Here is a 20,141-nt window from a genome sequence, read left to right as displayed (position 1 = left end):
GACTCTCTATGATCCCATAGACGGCAGCCCACCAGGCTCCCCCGTCCCTGGGATTCTCCAGGGAAGAACACTGGAGTGGGTCACCATTTCCTTCTCCAATGCATGAAAGTGAAAAGTAAAAGTGAAGTCGCTCAGTCATGTCTGACTCTTCAGGACCCCATGGACTGCAGCCTACCAGGCTCCTCCACCCATGGGATTTTCCAGGCAAGAGTACTGGAGTGGGTTGCCATTGCCTTCTCCACCCAAAGAACTTAGGATGTTGTAAAAACACAGGATACTGGCCCCAGGTAGCTGAGGTGCCTATCAAAGGAATGACTTCAATGAGCCCAGACTCTTGCATCTTCCAATACATAGAAAAGCATTAAATTCCTTGTCTGGGGTTATCTGGTTTTCTTTAATTAACAATAATCTTTTGATGTTCAGACTACCTACCCTTTATTTATTTATTTATTTTTTTTTTCAAAATTTCTGTATAACCGGGCTCCTCCCCCAGTCTCAGAGCAGTTCTCTCAAGGTTACTTGAGATGCTGTCTCTTGGGCTTGAAGTTCTAAAAGTCCCCACAGAATAAAACGTAACTCTCAACTTTTAGGCTGTGAATGTTTTTTAAGTCAGCACTACAAACTTTGTCTTCAGTCATTGTTCCTTCCTTCCCATCTGACTCAGAGCCAACAGTGTTTGTAATCCCTTCTATCTCCTCTTTACCTTGGGTGTCCAGACTTTTAATCAGTTTATTATCCACAGATAATAAATATATTAAAGTTTCATTCATATCAAAAGTTTTTCCATAAATACTGTCTTCCACTTAAGTTATTGTTCATCTCACTCCTTGTACTGGCCAACTTTTGGAAACAATATTTTTATTTGCTGCATCCATGTTCTTATCTATTTCTCAACCTACTTCTTTCTCTCCGGTTCCACTGTTACTACTGTGTCTGGGATTACAGCAAGTGTTGAAATCATAAGCCTAATTGTCTCTTGTCAATACTCAATTCATCTGTCCGCTCTTTAGCATTTCACACCATTTGCCATCTCTCTCCTCTTCCATGGTTTTCCTATTAATACAACCATTCTCTCCTGTATTTCTTTCTACTTTTCTAATCATTCTCTATTCCCTTGACTAGCTTTACTTCCTCTGTTCTTCCCTGTTTTACTTCCCTCCTCCCATGCCTTTTTTCTCCACCTCTCCCCATTCACATTTCTGGCATGATCTTATCCCCTCACCTACCTTTAATTATCATCCATATTTCCCTCATTTCTCAACAGGTCATCAACTGAGACTGTGTGACTGAACTCTAGACTTTTTATTTCCAACTCTACTAAACTCACTCTATCTAAAGCCAAGCTCATTATCTTCTCCTACAAGCCTGCTTCTTCTTTTTTTTTTTTTTTTTTACAGAGGTGAATGGCATCCACTATCCATCCAAGCACCAGGGAGTCAGATATAGATCTTTGTCCCCATTGGCTGGGATTTTAGAATCGATTTCATATCTTAAAAGGAAAGCCCTCAGTCATGACTTCTTTCCATCCTTACCAAGTGGGGCTGAGTCTGGGTTCTCAACATCTCTCTCTTGAGATGCAAGTATTGTCTCCTAACCATTCCACTTATCACCTGTCTCTTCTGCAAGGGCTTCGTCTTCAACAATTTTTGTACCTTATCTGATCTCGCAGCTTCCTGGAGATGCTCTTCAATACCATTGGAATAAAGTTGATCGTCCGAGTAGGGCAACATTCAAGCCATGTCTTCATTTAGCCTGAGCCCTATCAGCCTCATCTGTAGTCTCCAAAGGGTTCTCCAAACTTTCCCTGTGTTTCAAATCCCTGTTCCTTGTACACATACCATCCTCTCCCCCCACAGGGCTTTCAACTTTAACAGCAACTAATAAAACCATCAAATCCTACAAGAGTATCACTTTGCTCTGAAATCTTCCCCAAATTGTATGTCCCACACCCATCCTCTGCCTGTTCAGTAAGTAAATACAGTATCTTTCCTTTATTCCCAAAGAACTTTGAAAACGTGCCTCCCTCAAGTCAGAGTGGATTACCAGAGACAGGAGTTCATCTTGATTCTTTTAACATCCCAAGAGTCATAGACTATACATGGACAATAAATGTATGTTCTGTGAATGAGTGATTCTTTATCTAAATCCTACACTTTCAAGAGTTGAGTGCCCTGAAGACATTTCTTCTTGGCTCTAGATTAAAATAAGAAATTAGAAGAGACAGTAGAGGGACAAATACCAAAATAAGAAACATTGTCTCTATCAAGCGCCTCTGTTTTCCTCTATATCAGCATAAACCCTGTTGACAGGAATATTGAGGAGTGATGGTATATTGATCACTGCATATCTACTGCATTTCAGGCTTAGTGCTGGTAAAACATATGAACTGAATTTGTTTTTATATCTGCTCCTTCTGGAAGTCCCCTAATATGGGAATAAAGGAGTAAAGAAGGTGTGAAACCACAAGAGCAAAGAGGATAGGCAAGACCATGACAGCCAATGGAGAATCCAACAAAGTTTAAGAAAGTGGAAAGTGCATGAAGGAGTAGTAGCTGACAGAGCAGATCTGAGAAAACAGAAACCTAAATGCCTGAAATGCACAGAACACCAGAAAAACTCAAGAATTAGGATTGTCAAGTACCTCTGCAGGCAGCTATATAGGTGAGTGTTTGTGTGTGTGTCTGTGAGAGAAAGAGAGAGAGCAAGAGAGCATGTCAGAGAGCTCAAACCCTACCACCTATATTAAGAAGTCCATACATAATGCCACAAATGAAAAGAAAAATCAAGATTGGCAGTACAAGCATTATTAAACAGATATATGTGTGTTCGTATCTCTCTCTCTCTCTCTCTATATATATATATATATATATGTATATATATATATATATATATATATATATATATAGACACAAACATACATGGGCTTCCCATTGGTGACTCAGTGGTAAAGAATCCGCCTGCAATGCATGAGACACAGGGGTGAGCATTCTATCCCTGGGTCAGGGAAGATACCCTGGAGAAGCAAATGGCAACCCACTCCAGTATTCTTGCCTGGAAAATCCCATGGACAGAAAAACCTGATGAGTTACAGTCTATAGAGTCACAAAAAAATTGGACATAACTGAAGTGACTGAGCATGCATGCATGCACGCATAGATATAGCTATTTATAGACATAATTTCCTGATGAAATTAAAGAATTAAAGAGGAGAAGCAAAAAAGACATGAAAGAGTTGTCTCTGCCTTGGGAGGCGAGGTTAGCCAGAGAGGGGCAGACACTGCCAGTTTTCAAAAAAAACCAGAGGAGCTAACTGGCTTTTTATACTAGGTACATGTATTACTTTTATAGAATTAAAATGAAATAAAAAAATATTACATGAAAATATGGCTAATAAGGGCAGAGCTGAGATTTAAACCCATTAGTGGTTGGGAAGATCCCCTGGAGAAGGGATAGGCTACCCATTCCAGTATTCTTGGGTTTCTCTTGTGGCTCAGCTGGTAAAGAATCTGCCTGCAATGCAGGAGACCTGGGTTCGATCCCTGGGTTGGGGAGATCCCCTGGAGAAGGGAAAGGCTACCTACTCCAGTATTCTGGGCTGGAGAATTCCATGGACTATATAGTCCATGGGGTCACAAAGAGTGGGACATGACTTTCACTTTCACTTTCTAAAATGTGTATCCTTTCTGCTATGCACACTATTTGCTCCAATTTGCCAATAATTACAATCAGATTGGGACTGTTACCCTTTTATTGTTCACTATGTCATTATAGGGTTAATCACAACAAACTTACAAACATACACAACCACATACACATACATGTATATAGGTATACATATGTACTTCATATAAGGGCTTCCTAGATGGTGCTAGCAGTAAAGAACCTGTCTGGCAATGCAGGAGACATAAGAGACGTAAATTTGATCCCTGGGTCTGGAAGATCTCCTAGAAGAGAGCCTGGTAACTCACTCAGAATTCTTCCTGAAAAATCCCATGGAGAGAAGAGCCTGGCGGGCTACAGTTCATAGGTCACAATGAGCTGGACACAACTGGAGTGACTTAGCATACACACACACATGTACTTCATATGTTTTAAAAAATTAAGTATGAGACTTAAAAAAAACCTTTTATCATTCAGTTGCTACCAAAAGCAAGTACTGAAAAACAGAGATATTACCTTGCCAACAAAGGTCCATCTAGTCAAGACTATGGCTTTTCCAGTGGTCATGTATGGATGTGAGAGTTGGACTGTGAAGAAATCTGAGTGCCGAAGAATTGATGCTTTTGAATTGTGGTGTTGGAGAAGACTCTTGAGAGTCCCTTGGACTGCAAGGAGATCCAACCAGCCCATCCTAAAGGAGATCAGTCCTGGGTGTTCACTGGAAGGACTGATGCTTAAGCTGAAACTCCAATACTTTGGCCACCTCATGTGAAGAGTTGACTCATTGGAAAAGACTCTGATGCTGGGAGAGATTGGGGGCAGGAGGAGAAGGGGATGAGAGAAGATGAGATGGCTGGATGGCATCTCTGACTCGATGGACATGAGTTTGAGTGAACTCCAGGAGTTGGTGATGGACGGGGAGGCCTGGTGTGCTGTGATTCATGGGTGTGCAAAGAGTCAGAGATGACTGAGTGACTGAACTGAACTGAACTGAACTGAATAAAATAATTTCACTTAAAGGAATATCTATTTTAGTAGGATAAATTAGAAATGACTCAAATTATATGAATTTTCTGAAAGAGCTTGTCAATATGACTATTTGATAAAGGATATGCAAATGACCATGAAGGTAAATGGTAAACTAATCAACATTTTATGAACTTTAAGAACAGTCTCAGTGAACATATTTTAGTCATGCTTAGATTGCATTTAAAATATATTTTAGGAACACAGTGAGAAATGGAATCTTACCTGTCATATCAGTAAACAAGAATGTCACAGTTCAGTTCAGTTGCTCAGTCATGTCTGACTCTTTGTAATACCATGGACTGCAGCATGCCAGGCTTCCCTGTGCATCACCAGCTCCTGGAGCTTGCTCAAATTCATGTCCATCGAGTCAGTGATGCCATCCAACCATCTCATCCTCTGTCATCCCCTTCTCCTGCCTTCAATCTTTCCCAGCATCAGGGTCTTTTCCAATGAATCAGTTCTTTACATCAGGTGGCCAAAGTATTGGAGTTTCAGCTTCAGCATCAATACTTCCAATGAATATTCAGGACTGATTTCCTTCAGGATTGACTGGTTTGATCTCCTTGCAGTCCAAGGAACTCTCAAGAGTCTTCTCCAACAGCACAGTTCAAAAGCATCAATTACCAGTTACCAGTTATCAGAATCACAGTTACAAGCGATTGCAGCCCCACACTGTGAGTGGTGAACCCTGAGGGAATTCAGAAAGAAGAATACCTGCCATATTTGACTACACTAAAGCCTTTGACTGTGTGGATCAAAACAAGCTGTGGAAAATTCTTCAAGAGATGGGAATACCAGACCACCTTACCTGCCTCCTGAGAAATCTGTATGTAGGTCAAGAAGCAACAGTTAGAACCGGACATGGAGCAATGGACTGGCTCCAAATTGGGAAAGGAGTATGTCAAGGCTGTATATTGTCACCCTGATTATTTAACTTATATGCAGAGTACATCATGTGAAATTCCAGGCTGAATGAAGCACAAGCTGGACTCAAGATTATCAGGAAAAATATCAATAATCTCAGATACGCAGATGACACTACCCTTATGGCAGAAAGTGAAGAAGAACTAATGAGCCTCTTGATGAAAGTGAAAGAGGAGAGTGAAAAAGCTGGCTTAAAACTCAACATTCAAAAAACTAAAATCATGACATCCATTCCAATCACTTCATGGCAAAAAATGGGGAAACAATGGAATTAGTGACAGACTTTATTTTCTTGGGCTCCAAAATCACTGCAGATGGTGACTGCAGCTATGAATTCAAAAGACGCTTGCTCCTTGGAAGAAAAACTATGACAAACCTAGATAGCATATTAAAAATCAGAAACATTACTTTGCCAACAAAGGTCCAGTCAAAGCTATGGTTTTTCCAGTGGTCATGTATGGATATGAAAGTTGGACAATAAATAAAGCTGAGCGCTGAAGAAATCATGCTTTTGAACTGTGGTGTTGGAGAAGACTCTTGAGAGTCCCTTGGACTGCAAGTAGATCAAACCAGTGAATCCTGAAGGAAATCAGTCCTGAATGTTCATTGGAAGGACTGATGCTGAACCTGAAACTTTAATACTTTGGCCACCTGATGTGAAGAACTGACTCGTTGGAAAAGACCCTGATGTTGAGATAGATTGAAGAGAGAAGGAGAAGGAGATGGAGATGACAGAGGATGAAATGACTGTATGGCATCACCGACTTGATGGACATGAGTTTGAGTAAGCTCCAGGAGTTGCTGATGGACAGGGAAGCCTGACATGCTGTAGTCCATGGGGTCACAAAGAGTTGGACATGACTAAGGGAAAACACAGGGACACTGGTTCCAGATCCCTGAGGTGCATATCAAAGGAATGACTTCAGTGAGCCCAGACTCTTGCATCGCCCCATACAGAGAAAAGCTCTAAGTTCCTTGGCTTGGGATATCTGGTCCTCTTTAATGTACAAAAAAAACTTTTAAAAAACTTCTGACATTCAAGCTACCTGTCTTTTGTTGCAGAGCTTCTACATAACCTGGTTCCTCCCTTTGCCTCCTCGGAGCAGTTCTATCAGGGTTGTTTGAGATCTGCCTCCAAGGCTTGAAGTTCTAAAAATTTCCACATAATAAAACATAACTCTGAACTTTTAGGTTGTATGTGTATTTTCAGTCGATAACCATTAGAAATCTTAGTGGAGAAAGGCCTTATAAAAAGAGGAAAGGGATAGAGTTATTTATGGATAGAATCAGATTTTATTTGCTCATTGTTAATTCTTATAACAGTGTCAGACTTTATTTTTGGGAGCTCCAAAATCAGTGCAGATGGTGACTGCAGCCATGAAATTAAAAGACACTTACTCCTTGGAAGGAAAGTTATGACCAACCTAGATAGCAGATTAAAAAGCAGAGACATTACTTTGCCAACAAAGGTCCATCTAGTCAAGGCTGTGGTTTTTCCAGTGGTCATGTATGGATGTGAGAGTTGGACTGTGAAGAAAGCTGAGCGCCAAAAAATTGATGCTTTTGAACTGTGGTGTTGGAGAAGACTCTTGAGAGTTCCTTGGACTGCAAGGAGATCCAACCAGTCCATTCTAAAGGAGATCAGTCCTGGGTGTTCATTGGAAGGACTGATGCTTAAGCTGAAATTCCAATACTTTGGCCACCTCATGCAAAGAGTTGACTCATTGGAAAAGACTCTGATGCTGGGAGGGATTGGGGGCAGGAGGAGAAGGGGACGACAGAGGATGAGATGGCTGGATGGCATCACTGACTTGATAGACATGAGTTTGAGTGAACTCCGGGAGTTGGTGATGGACAGGGAGGCCTGGCGTGCTGCGATTCATGGGGTCACAAAGAGTCGGACACGACTGAGCGACTGAACTGAACTGAATTCTTATAATCTCAGCATAATGATTAGAAAGCACCTGGACAGATGAAAGAAACTGTAGAATTTCCATAATGTTATTTTTATAAGCAAGTAATATTTCAATTGTCTGCAAACCTGGATTACAAATGAAGACTCAAAAGAGCAGTACAATAAGGAAAAGCACAAAGTAAATCAGAAAACGGGTGTGGTTGGAAGAGAAAAAGGGAAAGCCTATGTCACAAAGGAATTAACAGAGTGAGAAAGTGGCCCACCCAGGAAGCTGGAGAAGACAAAAGGAGCAAAATGTAGAAAGCCCATCAGGCTGTCACAGCCTGGTTCTGCAGGAGACTTAGACAAACATAAATTCTCATGAATTTTGCTAATCTAGAGGAGGTTTTACAATTTGCATGGTTGTGCTTTTAATGTTTCTTTCTTTTTTTGTTTTTGGAAAGCAGAGGGGGAAAAACACAATGGTTTTAGTTTTCAATATGAAAACCTAGTCCTAATTAACATTTGAAGTCCAATTTTCAGAGATTTCAGCTGGAGGATCTAAAGTCAAGCCCTGGACCCAAAGGGGACTGTGGACAAACCTAAAGCCATGCCCAGATCTCCAGCCTGGTGCAGAGATTGCACAAAACTGGCAGAGACATTCACAAACAAATCTCAAGGGGACTGGAGTTTGGCAGCCAGCGAGCCTGGAAGACAGTTCCAATGTAAGCTAATTTTCATTTTTTCTCTGGATTTTAGCACGTCTAACACATATTTAGATTTAGATTTGTGTGAACCCACGCAATTCCTACCAGAAGTGGAGTAGCTATACTCATTATTGGCTGTTAGGTCATTATTATTTCCACCCTAATTAACTCCTTTCCACTCAGATACTGAAGAACTTGGCAAGAATGTAAAAGAAAAGTAAGCTCATATGATTTGTCTTCTGAGAAGCAAGGGAGGGGTTGATTATTATGTCTGATTTGTAAACAGCTAAAATGTGGCAAAGAGAAGTTTAATTGTTGGCTGTTATTTAAATGACAAAATATCAATGAAAAGGAAATAAAGAGAAGTTAAACAACTTTGCAATCACACAGTGCCTCGAGTGATAAAATTTGGATTGGAACATTTGGTTTTCTGAATACAGGTATCCTCAAAAAGACTCACTTTTCTCTTTTTAATAAGGAATTTATAAAGACATACTTTCTTTTTTTTTTTTTTCTCAGAAAGATCAGTAGCAATTCCATGAGTTCACACTTCAAAGATCAAGTTCTGGGCATGTATTAAAAAAAATGTTGTGACTAGTGATGAAAAAGACATTACTTGAGATAAACCATACAGATAGAAAGGATAAAAGTTCAAGAAAAAAATGGCTGAATAGGGGTTACTATGGGACCGAGTGAAGGCTTATATTTTTAAACCTTAGTCCAAAAGGACCAAACATCAGGTAGAAGCCCGTAACAATCACTTATTTCTTGGGTATTTATCACATGCATGCTAACCTATGACCCTCTCCCACCCCCATCTTCCCCCCTCCATGATCAGAGATGCAGAATGATCAGAGATGCAGTCAGGCATTCTGCACCCAAGTATAAAGCACATCTCCTTAAAAGGGCATTTTAGTCTGACTCTAGCACCTCTCTACCTACCCTTCTGGGCTTAAAGTTTGGGAAAGAAGAAAAGGTTCAATAAAAACTTGATTTTCATGCCATTATTTCTACCCCATGTATTATGTATAGGCCGCCACATCCTAGAGGTACAGCAGGAAACCCAGACAGTGCCATGAGTGATCCTAAAGCACATTGACACAGCTAACAGGGCTACCAACTGGAATACGAATAACAAAAGAAAGGAAGAGAGAAGGCCAAGACGACACAGAAGAAAGAATCTAAGGAATGGTGGAACAGATGGAATGAATTAGTGATGGAAGCATTGTTGATATCAGCTACCAAATGTGTAAAAACAATACAACTGCCCACCTACATTTAAGTAAATGCAGTCAGTGAATAAGAAATCAAGGCTAACCAAGAAGGCCACAGATCTGAACTGGAGTTCTTTAAGAGAAAGACTCTTGGGTATAATCAAGATCAAAATGTATACAGAAGGGAAAAGTCCCTAGTAACAAGGGAGATTTGCAGTTATTTCTGAAAAATCATCATGATCTACATTCTTCTGGGGCCACTTTGAAGGCCCCAAATGACACCTGGCCCCAGGTCCATCTCCATTGTTTACTGAACCTGGTATCTGATCAACAAGTTTAAAAGATAAATTGTATCCATCTAACTGTAAAGCTGAGGAAACAATTCAGAAAAGTTAATGGACTTGTCCAAGAAGCATGTACCAAGGGATGAAACTGAGGTTGAAGCCTGCCTCCAGACTCCTGACAGCCTCCCTTGGCTCCTCCAGGCTGCCCTCGTTGCAAGGCTCTCCAGCATCACAGGGTTGTATTCTCTCCTTCTCCTTCTATTCCTTCCCTACCTTTCTCTCCACTGTGCTACTCTTCAGAAAACTGATACTATCTTTCTCAATTTGAGATGCTCAAAGTCTACCTTCAACTCTCTCTGCTTGCCTGTGAAGGGGAAGAAGCAGGAGTCACTGAAGAATTAGGCCTGTGCTTTTCAAGGGAATAACACACATCCTATCGCTGCTGCTGCTGCTGCTAAATCACTTCAGCTGTGTCCGACTCTGTGCAACCCCATAGATGGCAGCCCACCAGGCTCCCCCATCCCTGGGATTCTCCAGGCAAGAACACTGGAGTGGATTGCCATTTCCTTCTCCAATCCTATCCCTAGGAGCTCACAGATTGTTGGAAGGATGGAGCTGTCATATAATCTTGAAATAATGTGATAAGTGAGATGACAGTCATTTACAAGGGTATGTATAAGAATTTAGAGGAGAAACAGTAGCATGCCCAGAGAAAGTTACTTGAAATATTCCCAAAACTCTTTAAAAACTTTCTACAGTTTATCGGAAGCCTCTAGAACATCAATTAACCATATCCATCTTCAGTATATAATAATACTCATAAGACTCATGGGTGTGTGAACTGTTTCTTGAGTCTTAATATTTATATATTGTTTCAATAAGATTCCATCCTTACACTTGATGTATATTGTTCCTTAGCCAATACTGCAACAAATATGTTACATTACATGCAACTTACACAGCACCTTAAAATCAGTTATTTCACTTGATTCTCACAGAAGTTTTGAGACAAAGCCAGACAGATACTGTACGCAGTTAACAAAGGTAGACTCAGAATTTGAACCTAATTCTGACATCATTCTGCTTCGTCCTCCTGCATGGCTCCCTTTTTGTCCAAAAAGAAAGAGCACAACTTTACAAGAACCTGCAAAAGGTTGAAGAGAGACTAACAGAAATTGTAAGCCAAAATGGGACAATGAACTTGCAAGAGATACATGTTCAAAGAAAAAGTAGAGCCAAAATGTAGGTCAATGGGCACTCAATGTTAATTATCCTACCGGAAGTAAGTTAGTCATTTCTATCCAAAGGGAGGCTGAAGTGTGGCCTTTATTTCCTTTGCATTCCCTAGAGAACAAGATGTTCTTAATTTAAGTGGAACCTAGTACTGTACATTTTGTTAGAATTCATGAATATGACTTTTGGGAAGGAAAGAAGAAAAGGAAGGAAGGGAGGGAGGGAGGAAGGGAAGCAGGAAGGGAAAAAAAGACAGAAGATAACACTTATATGATCTGACAGTATTATGTGTTCATGAATGCAGTGACCACTCACTTCAATTATCACCCCACAAAATGAGGAAAACCCTCCCTGCTACAATAGGTCAGGAAGGTCCCCTGGAAAAGGGATAGGCTACCCACTCCAGTATTCTTGGGCTTCCTTGGTGGCTCAGATGGTAAAGAATTTGCTTGCAATGTGGGAGACCTGGGTTCAATCCCTGGATTGGGAAGATCCCCTGGAGGAGGGCATGGCAACCCACTCCAGTATACTTGCCTGAACAATTCCCATGGACAGAGAAACCTGGCGGGTTACAGTCCATGGGGTCTCAAAGAGTCGGACATGATTGAAGGTCTAAGCATATTTTATATATTTATATATATATATATACACACACACATAATTATAATTTATTTACATTATTGCACAGCAAAAACCAAGACAACATTGAAAAGCAATTTTCCTCCAATTAAAAAACAATTAAAAAGTAATTAAAAAAATAAAGAATAAAAAGCACAGATTGATGGGCCCCACCCCCAGAGCCTCTGATTCAATAAGTCTGGGATGGGGCCTGAGAATAGGCACTTTTAACAGGTTCCTGCTGCTGCTGCTGCTGCTGCTGCTGCTAAGTCACTTTAGTTGTGTCCGACTCTGTGTGACCCCATAGACGGCAGCCCACCAGGCTCCCCCATCCCTGGGATTCTCCAGGCGAGAACACTGGAGTGGGTTGCCATTGCCTTCTCCAATGCATGAAAGTGAAAAGTGAAAGTGAAGGTTCCTAGATGAGGCCAACTGTGCTTGTCCATGGGTCACACTTTGAGGACCCCCGGAGTAGGGGTACCAACAGGTATGTGGTGGTCTATCCTCATCTGTGCCTGATAGCAGTTGGGTGGTGGGGGGGTCATAAGAGGGAACACAGTTTTGTTCTTCATCGCATCAGCAAAGGAGCTGAGAGCAGCCTGGGGGGCTCTGGATACCAGAGCATGTGCTGGGTTCAGTGTGGAGGGAGGACAAATGGGGAAAGCTCTGTGTTGTAACCTTCTGGGAAACACCGAAGCCAGCTCCAGGGCCTGCTGTCTACCCTCCCTCTTGCGATCATGCGTGGAAGCACCAGAAGGGAATTCTCAGGATACCTTTGATCTCGTCCCAGTTCTCGAGTCTTCTGTCTGTTTACTCCCTCCTTCCCTGGCCTCTTCTTCCCCCTTCTTACCCCCTGCTTGGGGGATGAGTCACTCCCCTCCTCCCCTCCCCACTGCCATCTGTTTTTCTAATGATGGCAGAAGATGAGCTGTTTTGCTGGCCGACACCGTAACAAAGCACACTCCAAGCTAGCGTTTCTCCTGATGCACTCTCCCCACGCCAGTTTACTGGTTTCATTTCCCCACCCAGTTTTCTCTTTGTCTCAAACCCCACCCTTTTCCCCGCTTTGGCTTCACATAGATCCCAGTTTCCCAGAATTAGATCAAGAGAAACAGAGATACAGAAGAATGGAGAGAGTTGGGTGTTTATGACTGGAGGGTGCTGAAGTCAAGGGCAGTTAAACAGCTCCCTCTGGCGCTCGAGGTGCAGCCAGAATTATCGAGCATTGCTGCTAAGTGGCTGAATTACTTCCAGTGAGAGGTCTGGATAACAAAGGCTGTTGTGACTGAGACTAGAGTACTTGTATTTGTTACTGGCTATTCCCTGGGTGAGAGGACATGTGTGTGTGTGTGTGTGTGTGTGTGTGTGTGTGTGTGTGTATCCATGTCAGGATTCCTTTGTCATGCTCTCTAAGCAAGGCTGTACCTCATTCTTGACTCTTCCTTGTAATAACTTCTCTTAATCTAGTGAAGGAATTCACAAACCCCTAACTTACCCCCTGGTAGGGGGATGCCCTGAGTGAAGAAGTAAACAGGATTTCTTGAGTTGGTAAAAATTTAGTTTGGGTTAATCACCAGTGGACTACAGGTCCTCCTCAGAGGTTGCAAACTGAGATGCCTGCGTGACCCTGACAGTTGATGTCAATGAGAGAAGCCCAGGAGGTGAGAAGCTACAGGGACTGCTAAGGACAGTGTGAACTGGAGGGCAGCGGCCCTTCTGGCATTCTAGCTGCCACTCAGATCCAGTTAATTGTTGCCAAAGTTGCCAGATATTCTTGTTTTTCAAGAGAAAAATCTTTGCACAGATTTTATATTTATTTGGTGTATGTAAAATGTTACCTATACACATATGAATTTTATGTGGAAATCCCAATTTTTAAGCATTAGCAACCAAAACAAAATTTTTTTAAGACACTGCCCTGGCCAAACCCCTGTCTGTGGGCCATCGAGCTGCAAAACTCTGATCTAACTAAGCTCCAGTGAGGCCCAGTTAGAGACTCCCCAAACCATAAATCATTCTGACTTGCATTTAACTTTATTTTTTATTAAGTAATTTAAAATGGAACCCTGGAGATTTTGCTTTAAAAAAAAAAAGGCAAAATCAGAAATCCTAATATCTGTAATTTGGGGATTATGGAGCTACATGTAAGAGATTGAACAGAGGACATCTGAGCGGAGAAAAGGGCAAGATACTGAACCAGAAGGACTCAAAGCTCTGTGAGTTGAGCAGAGCAGAGAGTGCTGGTCTGGGTTTGAGGGAGGGGGAGTACCTTACCTCGCAGGACTGGATGCAGTGGATCAGGAGGGGGTCTGGGTGCCACTGACGCCGCCCAGTACACATGATGCTCTAAAAGGGAAGAGGGAAAGAACAGAAAACCAAAGCTGAGATACCTGGTCAGTGAGAGGAGGGGCAAATTCTGAGCTTACTCCATCAGCCCAACCCCCTCCCTGAGGAACGAGCCCCAATCAGGCTGCATGAAGAGGTCAAAGGCAGCTGCCCAGTCCTTCCCTTAGAACTGCTAATCCAGCTGGATGGAGCCAAGGTAGAAACTCTTAGCAAAGGGAAGTTTTCATCCTCGTCAATGTCTTCACCCTCCCAGAGCTATTAAAATTTCCAGAGTGGTGTCAGTGTGGTTAAAAAAAGCATCCTCATGTTGAGGTTTGACAGAAAACAACAAAATTCTATAAAGCAATTATCTTTCAATTAAAAAATATATAAAAATTTTAAAAAAGCATCCTCAGTACTAAAATGACTTTATTTTGGCTCTAGGCACAATATCGGTCCCACTTGTTTTGAAATTTTAATGTTGCAAGAAATTGTAAGATGGCTGTGTTGATCAGGAAGCACCATGGAGTTTTAAAGGCTGAGAGATAGAGCTTCATAAGAAGAGCCTTGAACTAAAAGTGGATTTCGGGAATTCTAGATCACTAGATGTGAGTGCCCAAGAGAGGAGTGGAGGCCAAACAGCACTCTGCAACTCTTTAGCACCATTTATCCCCTCCTGTGAGAAATGAAAGAGCTTCTACACACTGGACATAGAGGTTTAATGTGAAACCACCAGCATGGGCAAACTTTGGGAGATAGTGAAGGACAGGGAATCCTGGCGTGCTGCAGCCCACGGGCTCACCGAGTCAGACATGACTTAGTGATTGAACAACACAACACCCCAACACTGGGACTCAAAATGGCACCAGCATTAACTGGTGAGAGTGTAAAAATGTGTTCCTGTGTTCCTGTTAAAACACTGGTGACTCCCTCTAAATCCCAATGGTCATTTGCTAATGTGACTTTTAACCAACAGTTATCTGCTCTTCATGAATAATAACAACTCATGTTCATGGAGGTTTTTTCCCTTCTAATTTTTGCATTTTACACTTTTAAAAGATACACTTCAGGAAAAGAGAAAGTCCCATGAGACGTTTCAAAGAGAAAAAGAGATTCTCTCTATTGGCTACCGATCCACCCATTTGCGGACCTTCATATGCACATTTTAAATTCAGTACAACAGAAATTCAGGGAAACCATACCAAAAAAAATGCACTGTGAGACATGAGTTTTACATTAAATAGACCTTTAGTAATTGAAAATTATACATTCTAGAATTCTAAGACTGTACAGCAATCAGACTGAAGACATTTTCATATATTAACCTGCAGGTATATGAAAATATACCTCACAGTCAGTTATGAAAATGGGAATCTGCAGTATTTTTCTGGAGTTATGTTACTATAAACTAAAAGTCCTGCTTCACAGTTTTCCAAGAGAGGAAATAAATACTATAAATCTTAAAAAAAACCTTGATATTCAAAACTCTATACTGTAATAATATAGAAGATGACTTTGCTTAACTTATAATTGTGCTAAAAAAAAATAGGATTATCAAATGTATACAGTCATAACTTGATTTCCACAGGGGATTGGTTCCAGGTCCTCCACAGATACCAAAATCCAAGGATGCTCAAGTCCCTTATATAAAATGACATACTATTTGCATATAACATCCTATGTATACTTTAAATCATCTCTGGATTACTTATAATACCTAAAACAATGTAGATTCTATGAAAATAGTTGCCTTAAAGTAGCAAATTCAAGTTTTTTTTTGAACTTTCTGAATTTTTTCCCAATGTTTTATCGTTAGATAATGGTAACAGCAAAACATAATAATTTGAACAGCAAATACATGGCAACTCTATTCCTTCTTGTTCATTGAATTCACTAAGGACCCCCAGGTTGCACCCTAGTCAGTCAGTCATTCATATCAAATGTATCAGTAGCTAGGGGCCAGATTCCCCAGGGAACATGATAGATCTGAAAATCCATCGGTCCCCTGGCTGCCTCAGAGAGCTCAGAGTCTATGGGGGAGGAGGCAGCTGGAAGTCCATCAATTTCTCTACATGAAAGGAAACTCAGCCTTAGCATCCTTGCATGATGACTATAGCTAGAACTTGCCAGAACCCTCTGAGTGGATCAGTTCCTCTTATGCCCTTCATACCTTCTACTTCATCCATCACCTTCATAAAGGCCGGAGCACTGATCTTCTAAACTGAAAAATTCTAAACATATTTTGCAAAGGAAAAAAAAAAAAAGAAGGAAAAGAGTCTGTCTTTACTTTTAACTCTTTTTCTCCAGTGCTCTTTTCTGTTATTACTTCCAATTTATTTTTTACCTTTTTGTATTTTTTTTTTTTTGGCTGTGCCATGTGGCTTGTGGGATCTCAGTTCCCTGATCAGGGATTGAAACCAGGCTATGGCATTGAAAGCCTGGAATCCTAACCATGGAACTCCCCTACATCTTTGTATTTTTACATAACTTAATTTTATTACTATGTGATATATGTTCACTGTATAAAATATACACGGCATTAAAGGATACACATCTCCCTCCTACATCTGTTCCTCAAATACCCAATTTCTTCCATCCTATTTTTAGTTCTTTTTTATATCATTACAGAGATAGTCTATGAATATACATATGCATATTAAATTATTTCCTCACACAGATTATAAAATACTGCAATTTTATTTAGTGCTTTATTTTATTATTGTTTGTCTGATTATCTTACTTGATTTCACTTCATAATGTTTCTTGGTGTTCTGTTCATTTTATGGTACACAGGATCCTGCATTCTATTGATTGTATATTATTCCATTTCATGGATGTACCCTAGTTTAATCACACTCATATTAATGGATATTTAAGTTATTTTCAGTCTTTTGCTCTAACAAACAAGGCTTATGTATAAATCATTTCATACATGTGTAACCACATCTGTAGAATCAATTCATGATAGTGGAATTGACAATAGCCATTTCAATGATTTTTAAAATATTCTATGATTCAGTCTTAAGACTAATTCAGAGTGGCAACCTCTTTAATCTCTGTAAAAACCACATCAGTTTCTGGTACTTGTGTCACATGCTTTGTAGACTGCAAACCCTTGTGAATAGACGCCGGGAGCCAGCGTGAGGAACTCCGCCCGTGGCAAAGGTCATGAGGAAGGAGGCTCGACATACGCAAAGGCGGGATCGAGCCTCAGGCGTCCCCCTGGAAATTCTTGAGCATCTATCCCCAAAACCAGAGTCTGCCTACTTTACTACTTTGTGCTCTCACCTACACCTCTGACTTTACGGGGGGCTGTCCCCCACCACCTCTTTCAGAGAAGGAGTTAACTTAGAGCTCCAGTTAATAATAATTCTTGGGTGTGATAGGAGTGTTTCAACCTACAAACTCCTCTGAAGGTTCTCTAGCCTGCCTGACAGGCTTGTCCGGCCACATGTGATTGCTCACAGCCTCCCAACCATGAGAGGCACGAGATGCTTTAAACCTTCTAAAAACAGGTTCTTTAGAGAAGTTAGAAAACTATTAGTATAGTATAGTGGGCTGATTAGAAATTGTATCAGTGAAGGGTTTTTCACTTGTTGAGCCAATGTTTGCTGCTAAGTCTCCACATCCCCTGCCCTTATACACATTAATGAATATATAGAAGAAATAAGTATTAACCTTTGATATTAATCACGTTAGACCTTAGGCTAAGCAAATTCTTTCCTTAATTAAAACCCACTACACCCTCACCCTATAGGAATGTAACTTTATCTGGTACCTTCGGAAGGTGGCGTCTGTTTTAAGAATAATCACCCCTGGAGAAATAAGTGTTCTGGTTGACTGACCGCTGTCACAAGGAGAGGGTCATAAATTGTCAGCAGGCCCCCTGGCTAAAAGATGATGTAACACCCCTAAGACCTCTGTATACATTTGTATAAAGCACCTGACTTTAATAAAAGTCAGGACTGCTGTCCCCACGTGACTTTTGTATAACATCTCAGTGTATAAAAACAGACCCTGGAAATAAAAAATGGGATCAGTTCCTCGAAAGACTGGTCTCCTCATGTCGTGACGTAAATTCCTTGCCTTGGAATTTTATTAGCTTTCCACGTAAACCAAGTTATTCAGCCTCTTTTCTCCACTGAATTTTCCTACTGAGCTATCCTTATTTTATTACTCTTTATATCTCTAATTAATATTTAATTAAAGCTATCGTATCCTGATTGCCGAAGCCATCTCCCCTTCTAATTCCCCGGATCCCCCGGGTCTGGACCCCGGCAAATAGAGACTGTATCCAACTCATAACCTTATCTCAGTGACTTAGAGAGAGACAATGTTTTTAAAATATTTGTCAACCACTAAATAGGATGCTGTATTTTTAGGATTTTTCTTTATCTTCTGGCCTATGAAAATCATTCATCTCATAAGAAAAGATCTGCATAGAGAATTAATTGAATAACTACTTACTAATTAAAATTGGCAGAAAATTTCAAATGTTTTCCAGGTCCTACATTTTTATGTGCACATTTGTGGTGGTGAGCTGAAAGACGGATATGAAACTGGAGGGAAATTAGGAAGAAGCTGGCAGAGAAGGGCCAGCTCCTGGTGAGGTATGTTAAATTAACTTAACAAGAAGGTCATTATGCTAAGATGGCTCTAAATGCCATGGTGGCCTGTGGAAGTAAACCGGAATCTAAGCCCATCAATGCCTCAAGGTTATGAAATTGAAAACAAAGGGCAACCAATTAGGCTTTAAGCAATAACCAGTCAATGATTTCCTTACTTTCTTTTGCCTGTTCTATATAATCAAATCTCTCCCCAACACCTCCTTGTGGAGTACTCCTAACCAGTTCCAGTTTGGCATTGCCTAATTCAAATTGAGATTTGTTCCTATAAACTCTTAAAACCTTTAATAATATGCCTCAGTTTATCTTTTAACAGTTCAATATGATTTTCTTACTTCCTGGAATATTTTTTTTGACAAATTATAATCCTATATATTATATTTGAAAAGTTATGGAGAATAATTGAAAAAATAACCTTATGCCCTCTGCCCAGCTTTATCAAATTATAACATTTCACTTTATGTGCTTCTGGAGTTTAAGACATTAGACGTTCAGTTAAAGTCCCCTATGTGTATCTCTCTAACATCATTTTCCTTCCTTTCTCCCTTCTGGTAACAACTATTCTGACATTTTAAATTATTATTTCTACACATTAGTATATGATTATATAGCTGTTACAATATTAGCAATCCACTTCTCAGATGAGTCAATTGAGAACACTGAGTGCCAAGGATTTGTTTTGAACTTTTCAAAAGGAAAAGATTCATGAGAAAACCAGTTTAAAGATTTTCTTTTGATTGAGCTACTTTAATTTTTAAAAAAAATCAAGAGAAAAGAAGAGAAGAGAGGAAGGAAGAACAAAGGGAGAGCAGATGGGAGAGAAGAAAAGAGGGTAGAGAAAGGGAGGGGGGAGAGAGAGAAGGAGACAGAGAGAGAGAGAGGGAAGGGAGGGAGGGAGGAGGGGAAGGGAAACTAGTTAGGGTTATTCGGAAGGTCATAGGGCTGTATGAAGGCTGTTGCATGTTTAAATGTGTTGCTGAAAGTCACAAGACTGATGGTTAGCCAACATTAAGGTCTAACAAAAAATTGCTCAATTGTTTTTTGTTTTTTGTTTTTTTTATCAGGAATAAGTTACTTAACAGAATGGGCAACTAATCACATCAGGCCACAAAGTTCTGCTCCTGCCCAGGTTTGTAATGATTTCCTTATCATCAATACTATATATGTATGCAGCCCTAAATAAAATACAGTGTTATTCTGAATATCTATTTGGACCATAGCACATTACCCTCCAGTAGGCTTTTGGTTCCTCTTCCCTCATCTTCCAAGACCCCCTTGTCTGTTCTCTAGAGAAGAGGAAATTGATGCTTCAGACTTACTCAAGCAGAGAGGGAACAATTCCATGCTTAAAACAGACGAACAAAGATCTTTGCATGACTCACATCTGAAGGATTTGTTCTCTCATGGTGTGTGGCAAGTGTCACTAGGGCTGTTACTCATAACTGCACCTCTCAAGAGGACCCTCGAGGTGAGGGGAGGGCAAGGATTAGGAGACAAGGGGACACCAGGAGGATGATACCAAATAGTAGGGAGCTGTGCCACTGAAGGGTATTGTCTTTTTTTCTTCCTGCTTTTTTCTTTCTCTTAAAACAGTTTGGTTTTATTTAAGATGTTATTAATCCTTCTGG

General features: G+C 40.6%; 1 protein-coding gene across 1 annotated transcript in view; it reads right to left on the bottom strand.

The window, feature by feature from the left end:
* PAPPA2 (pappalysin 2) overlaps positions 1-20,141 on the bottom strand; it is a 320,885-nt gene that overhangs the window by 28,303 nt on the left and 272,441 nt on the right. Inside the window, exon 20 of the mRNA XM_055582744.1 lies at positions 13,838-13,909. Coding sequence (XP_055438719.1) covers positions 13,838-13,909 — 72 coding nt within the window. The remainder of the gene's footprint in view (positions 1-13,837; positions 13,910-20,141) is intronic.

Source organism: Bubalus kerabau, chromosome 5 (genome assembly GCF_029407905.1).
Source record: "Bubalus kerabau isolate K-KA32 ecotype Philippines breed swamp buffalo chromosome 5, PCC_UOA_SB_1v2, whole genome shotgun sequence".
Taxonomy (NCBI): Eukaryota; Metazoa; Chordata; class Mammalia; order Artiodactyla; family Bovidae; genus Bubalus; species Bubalus kerabau.
This window is presented reverse-complemented; position numbering and strand designations above follow the sequence as displayed.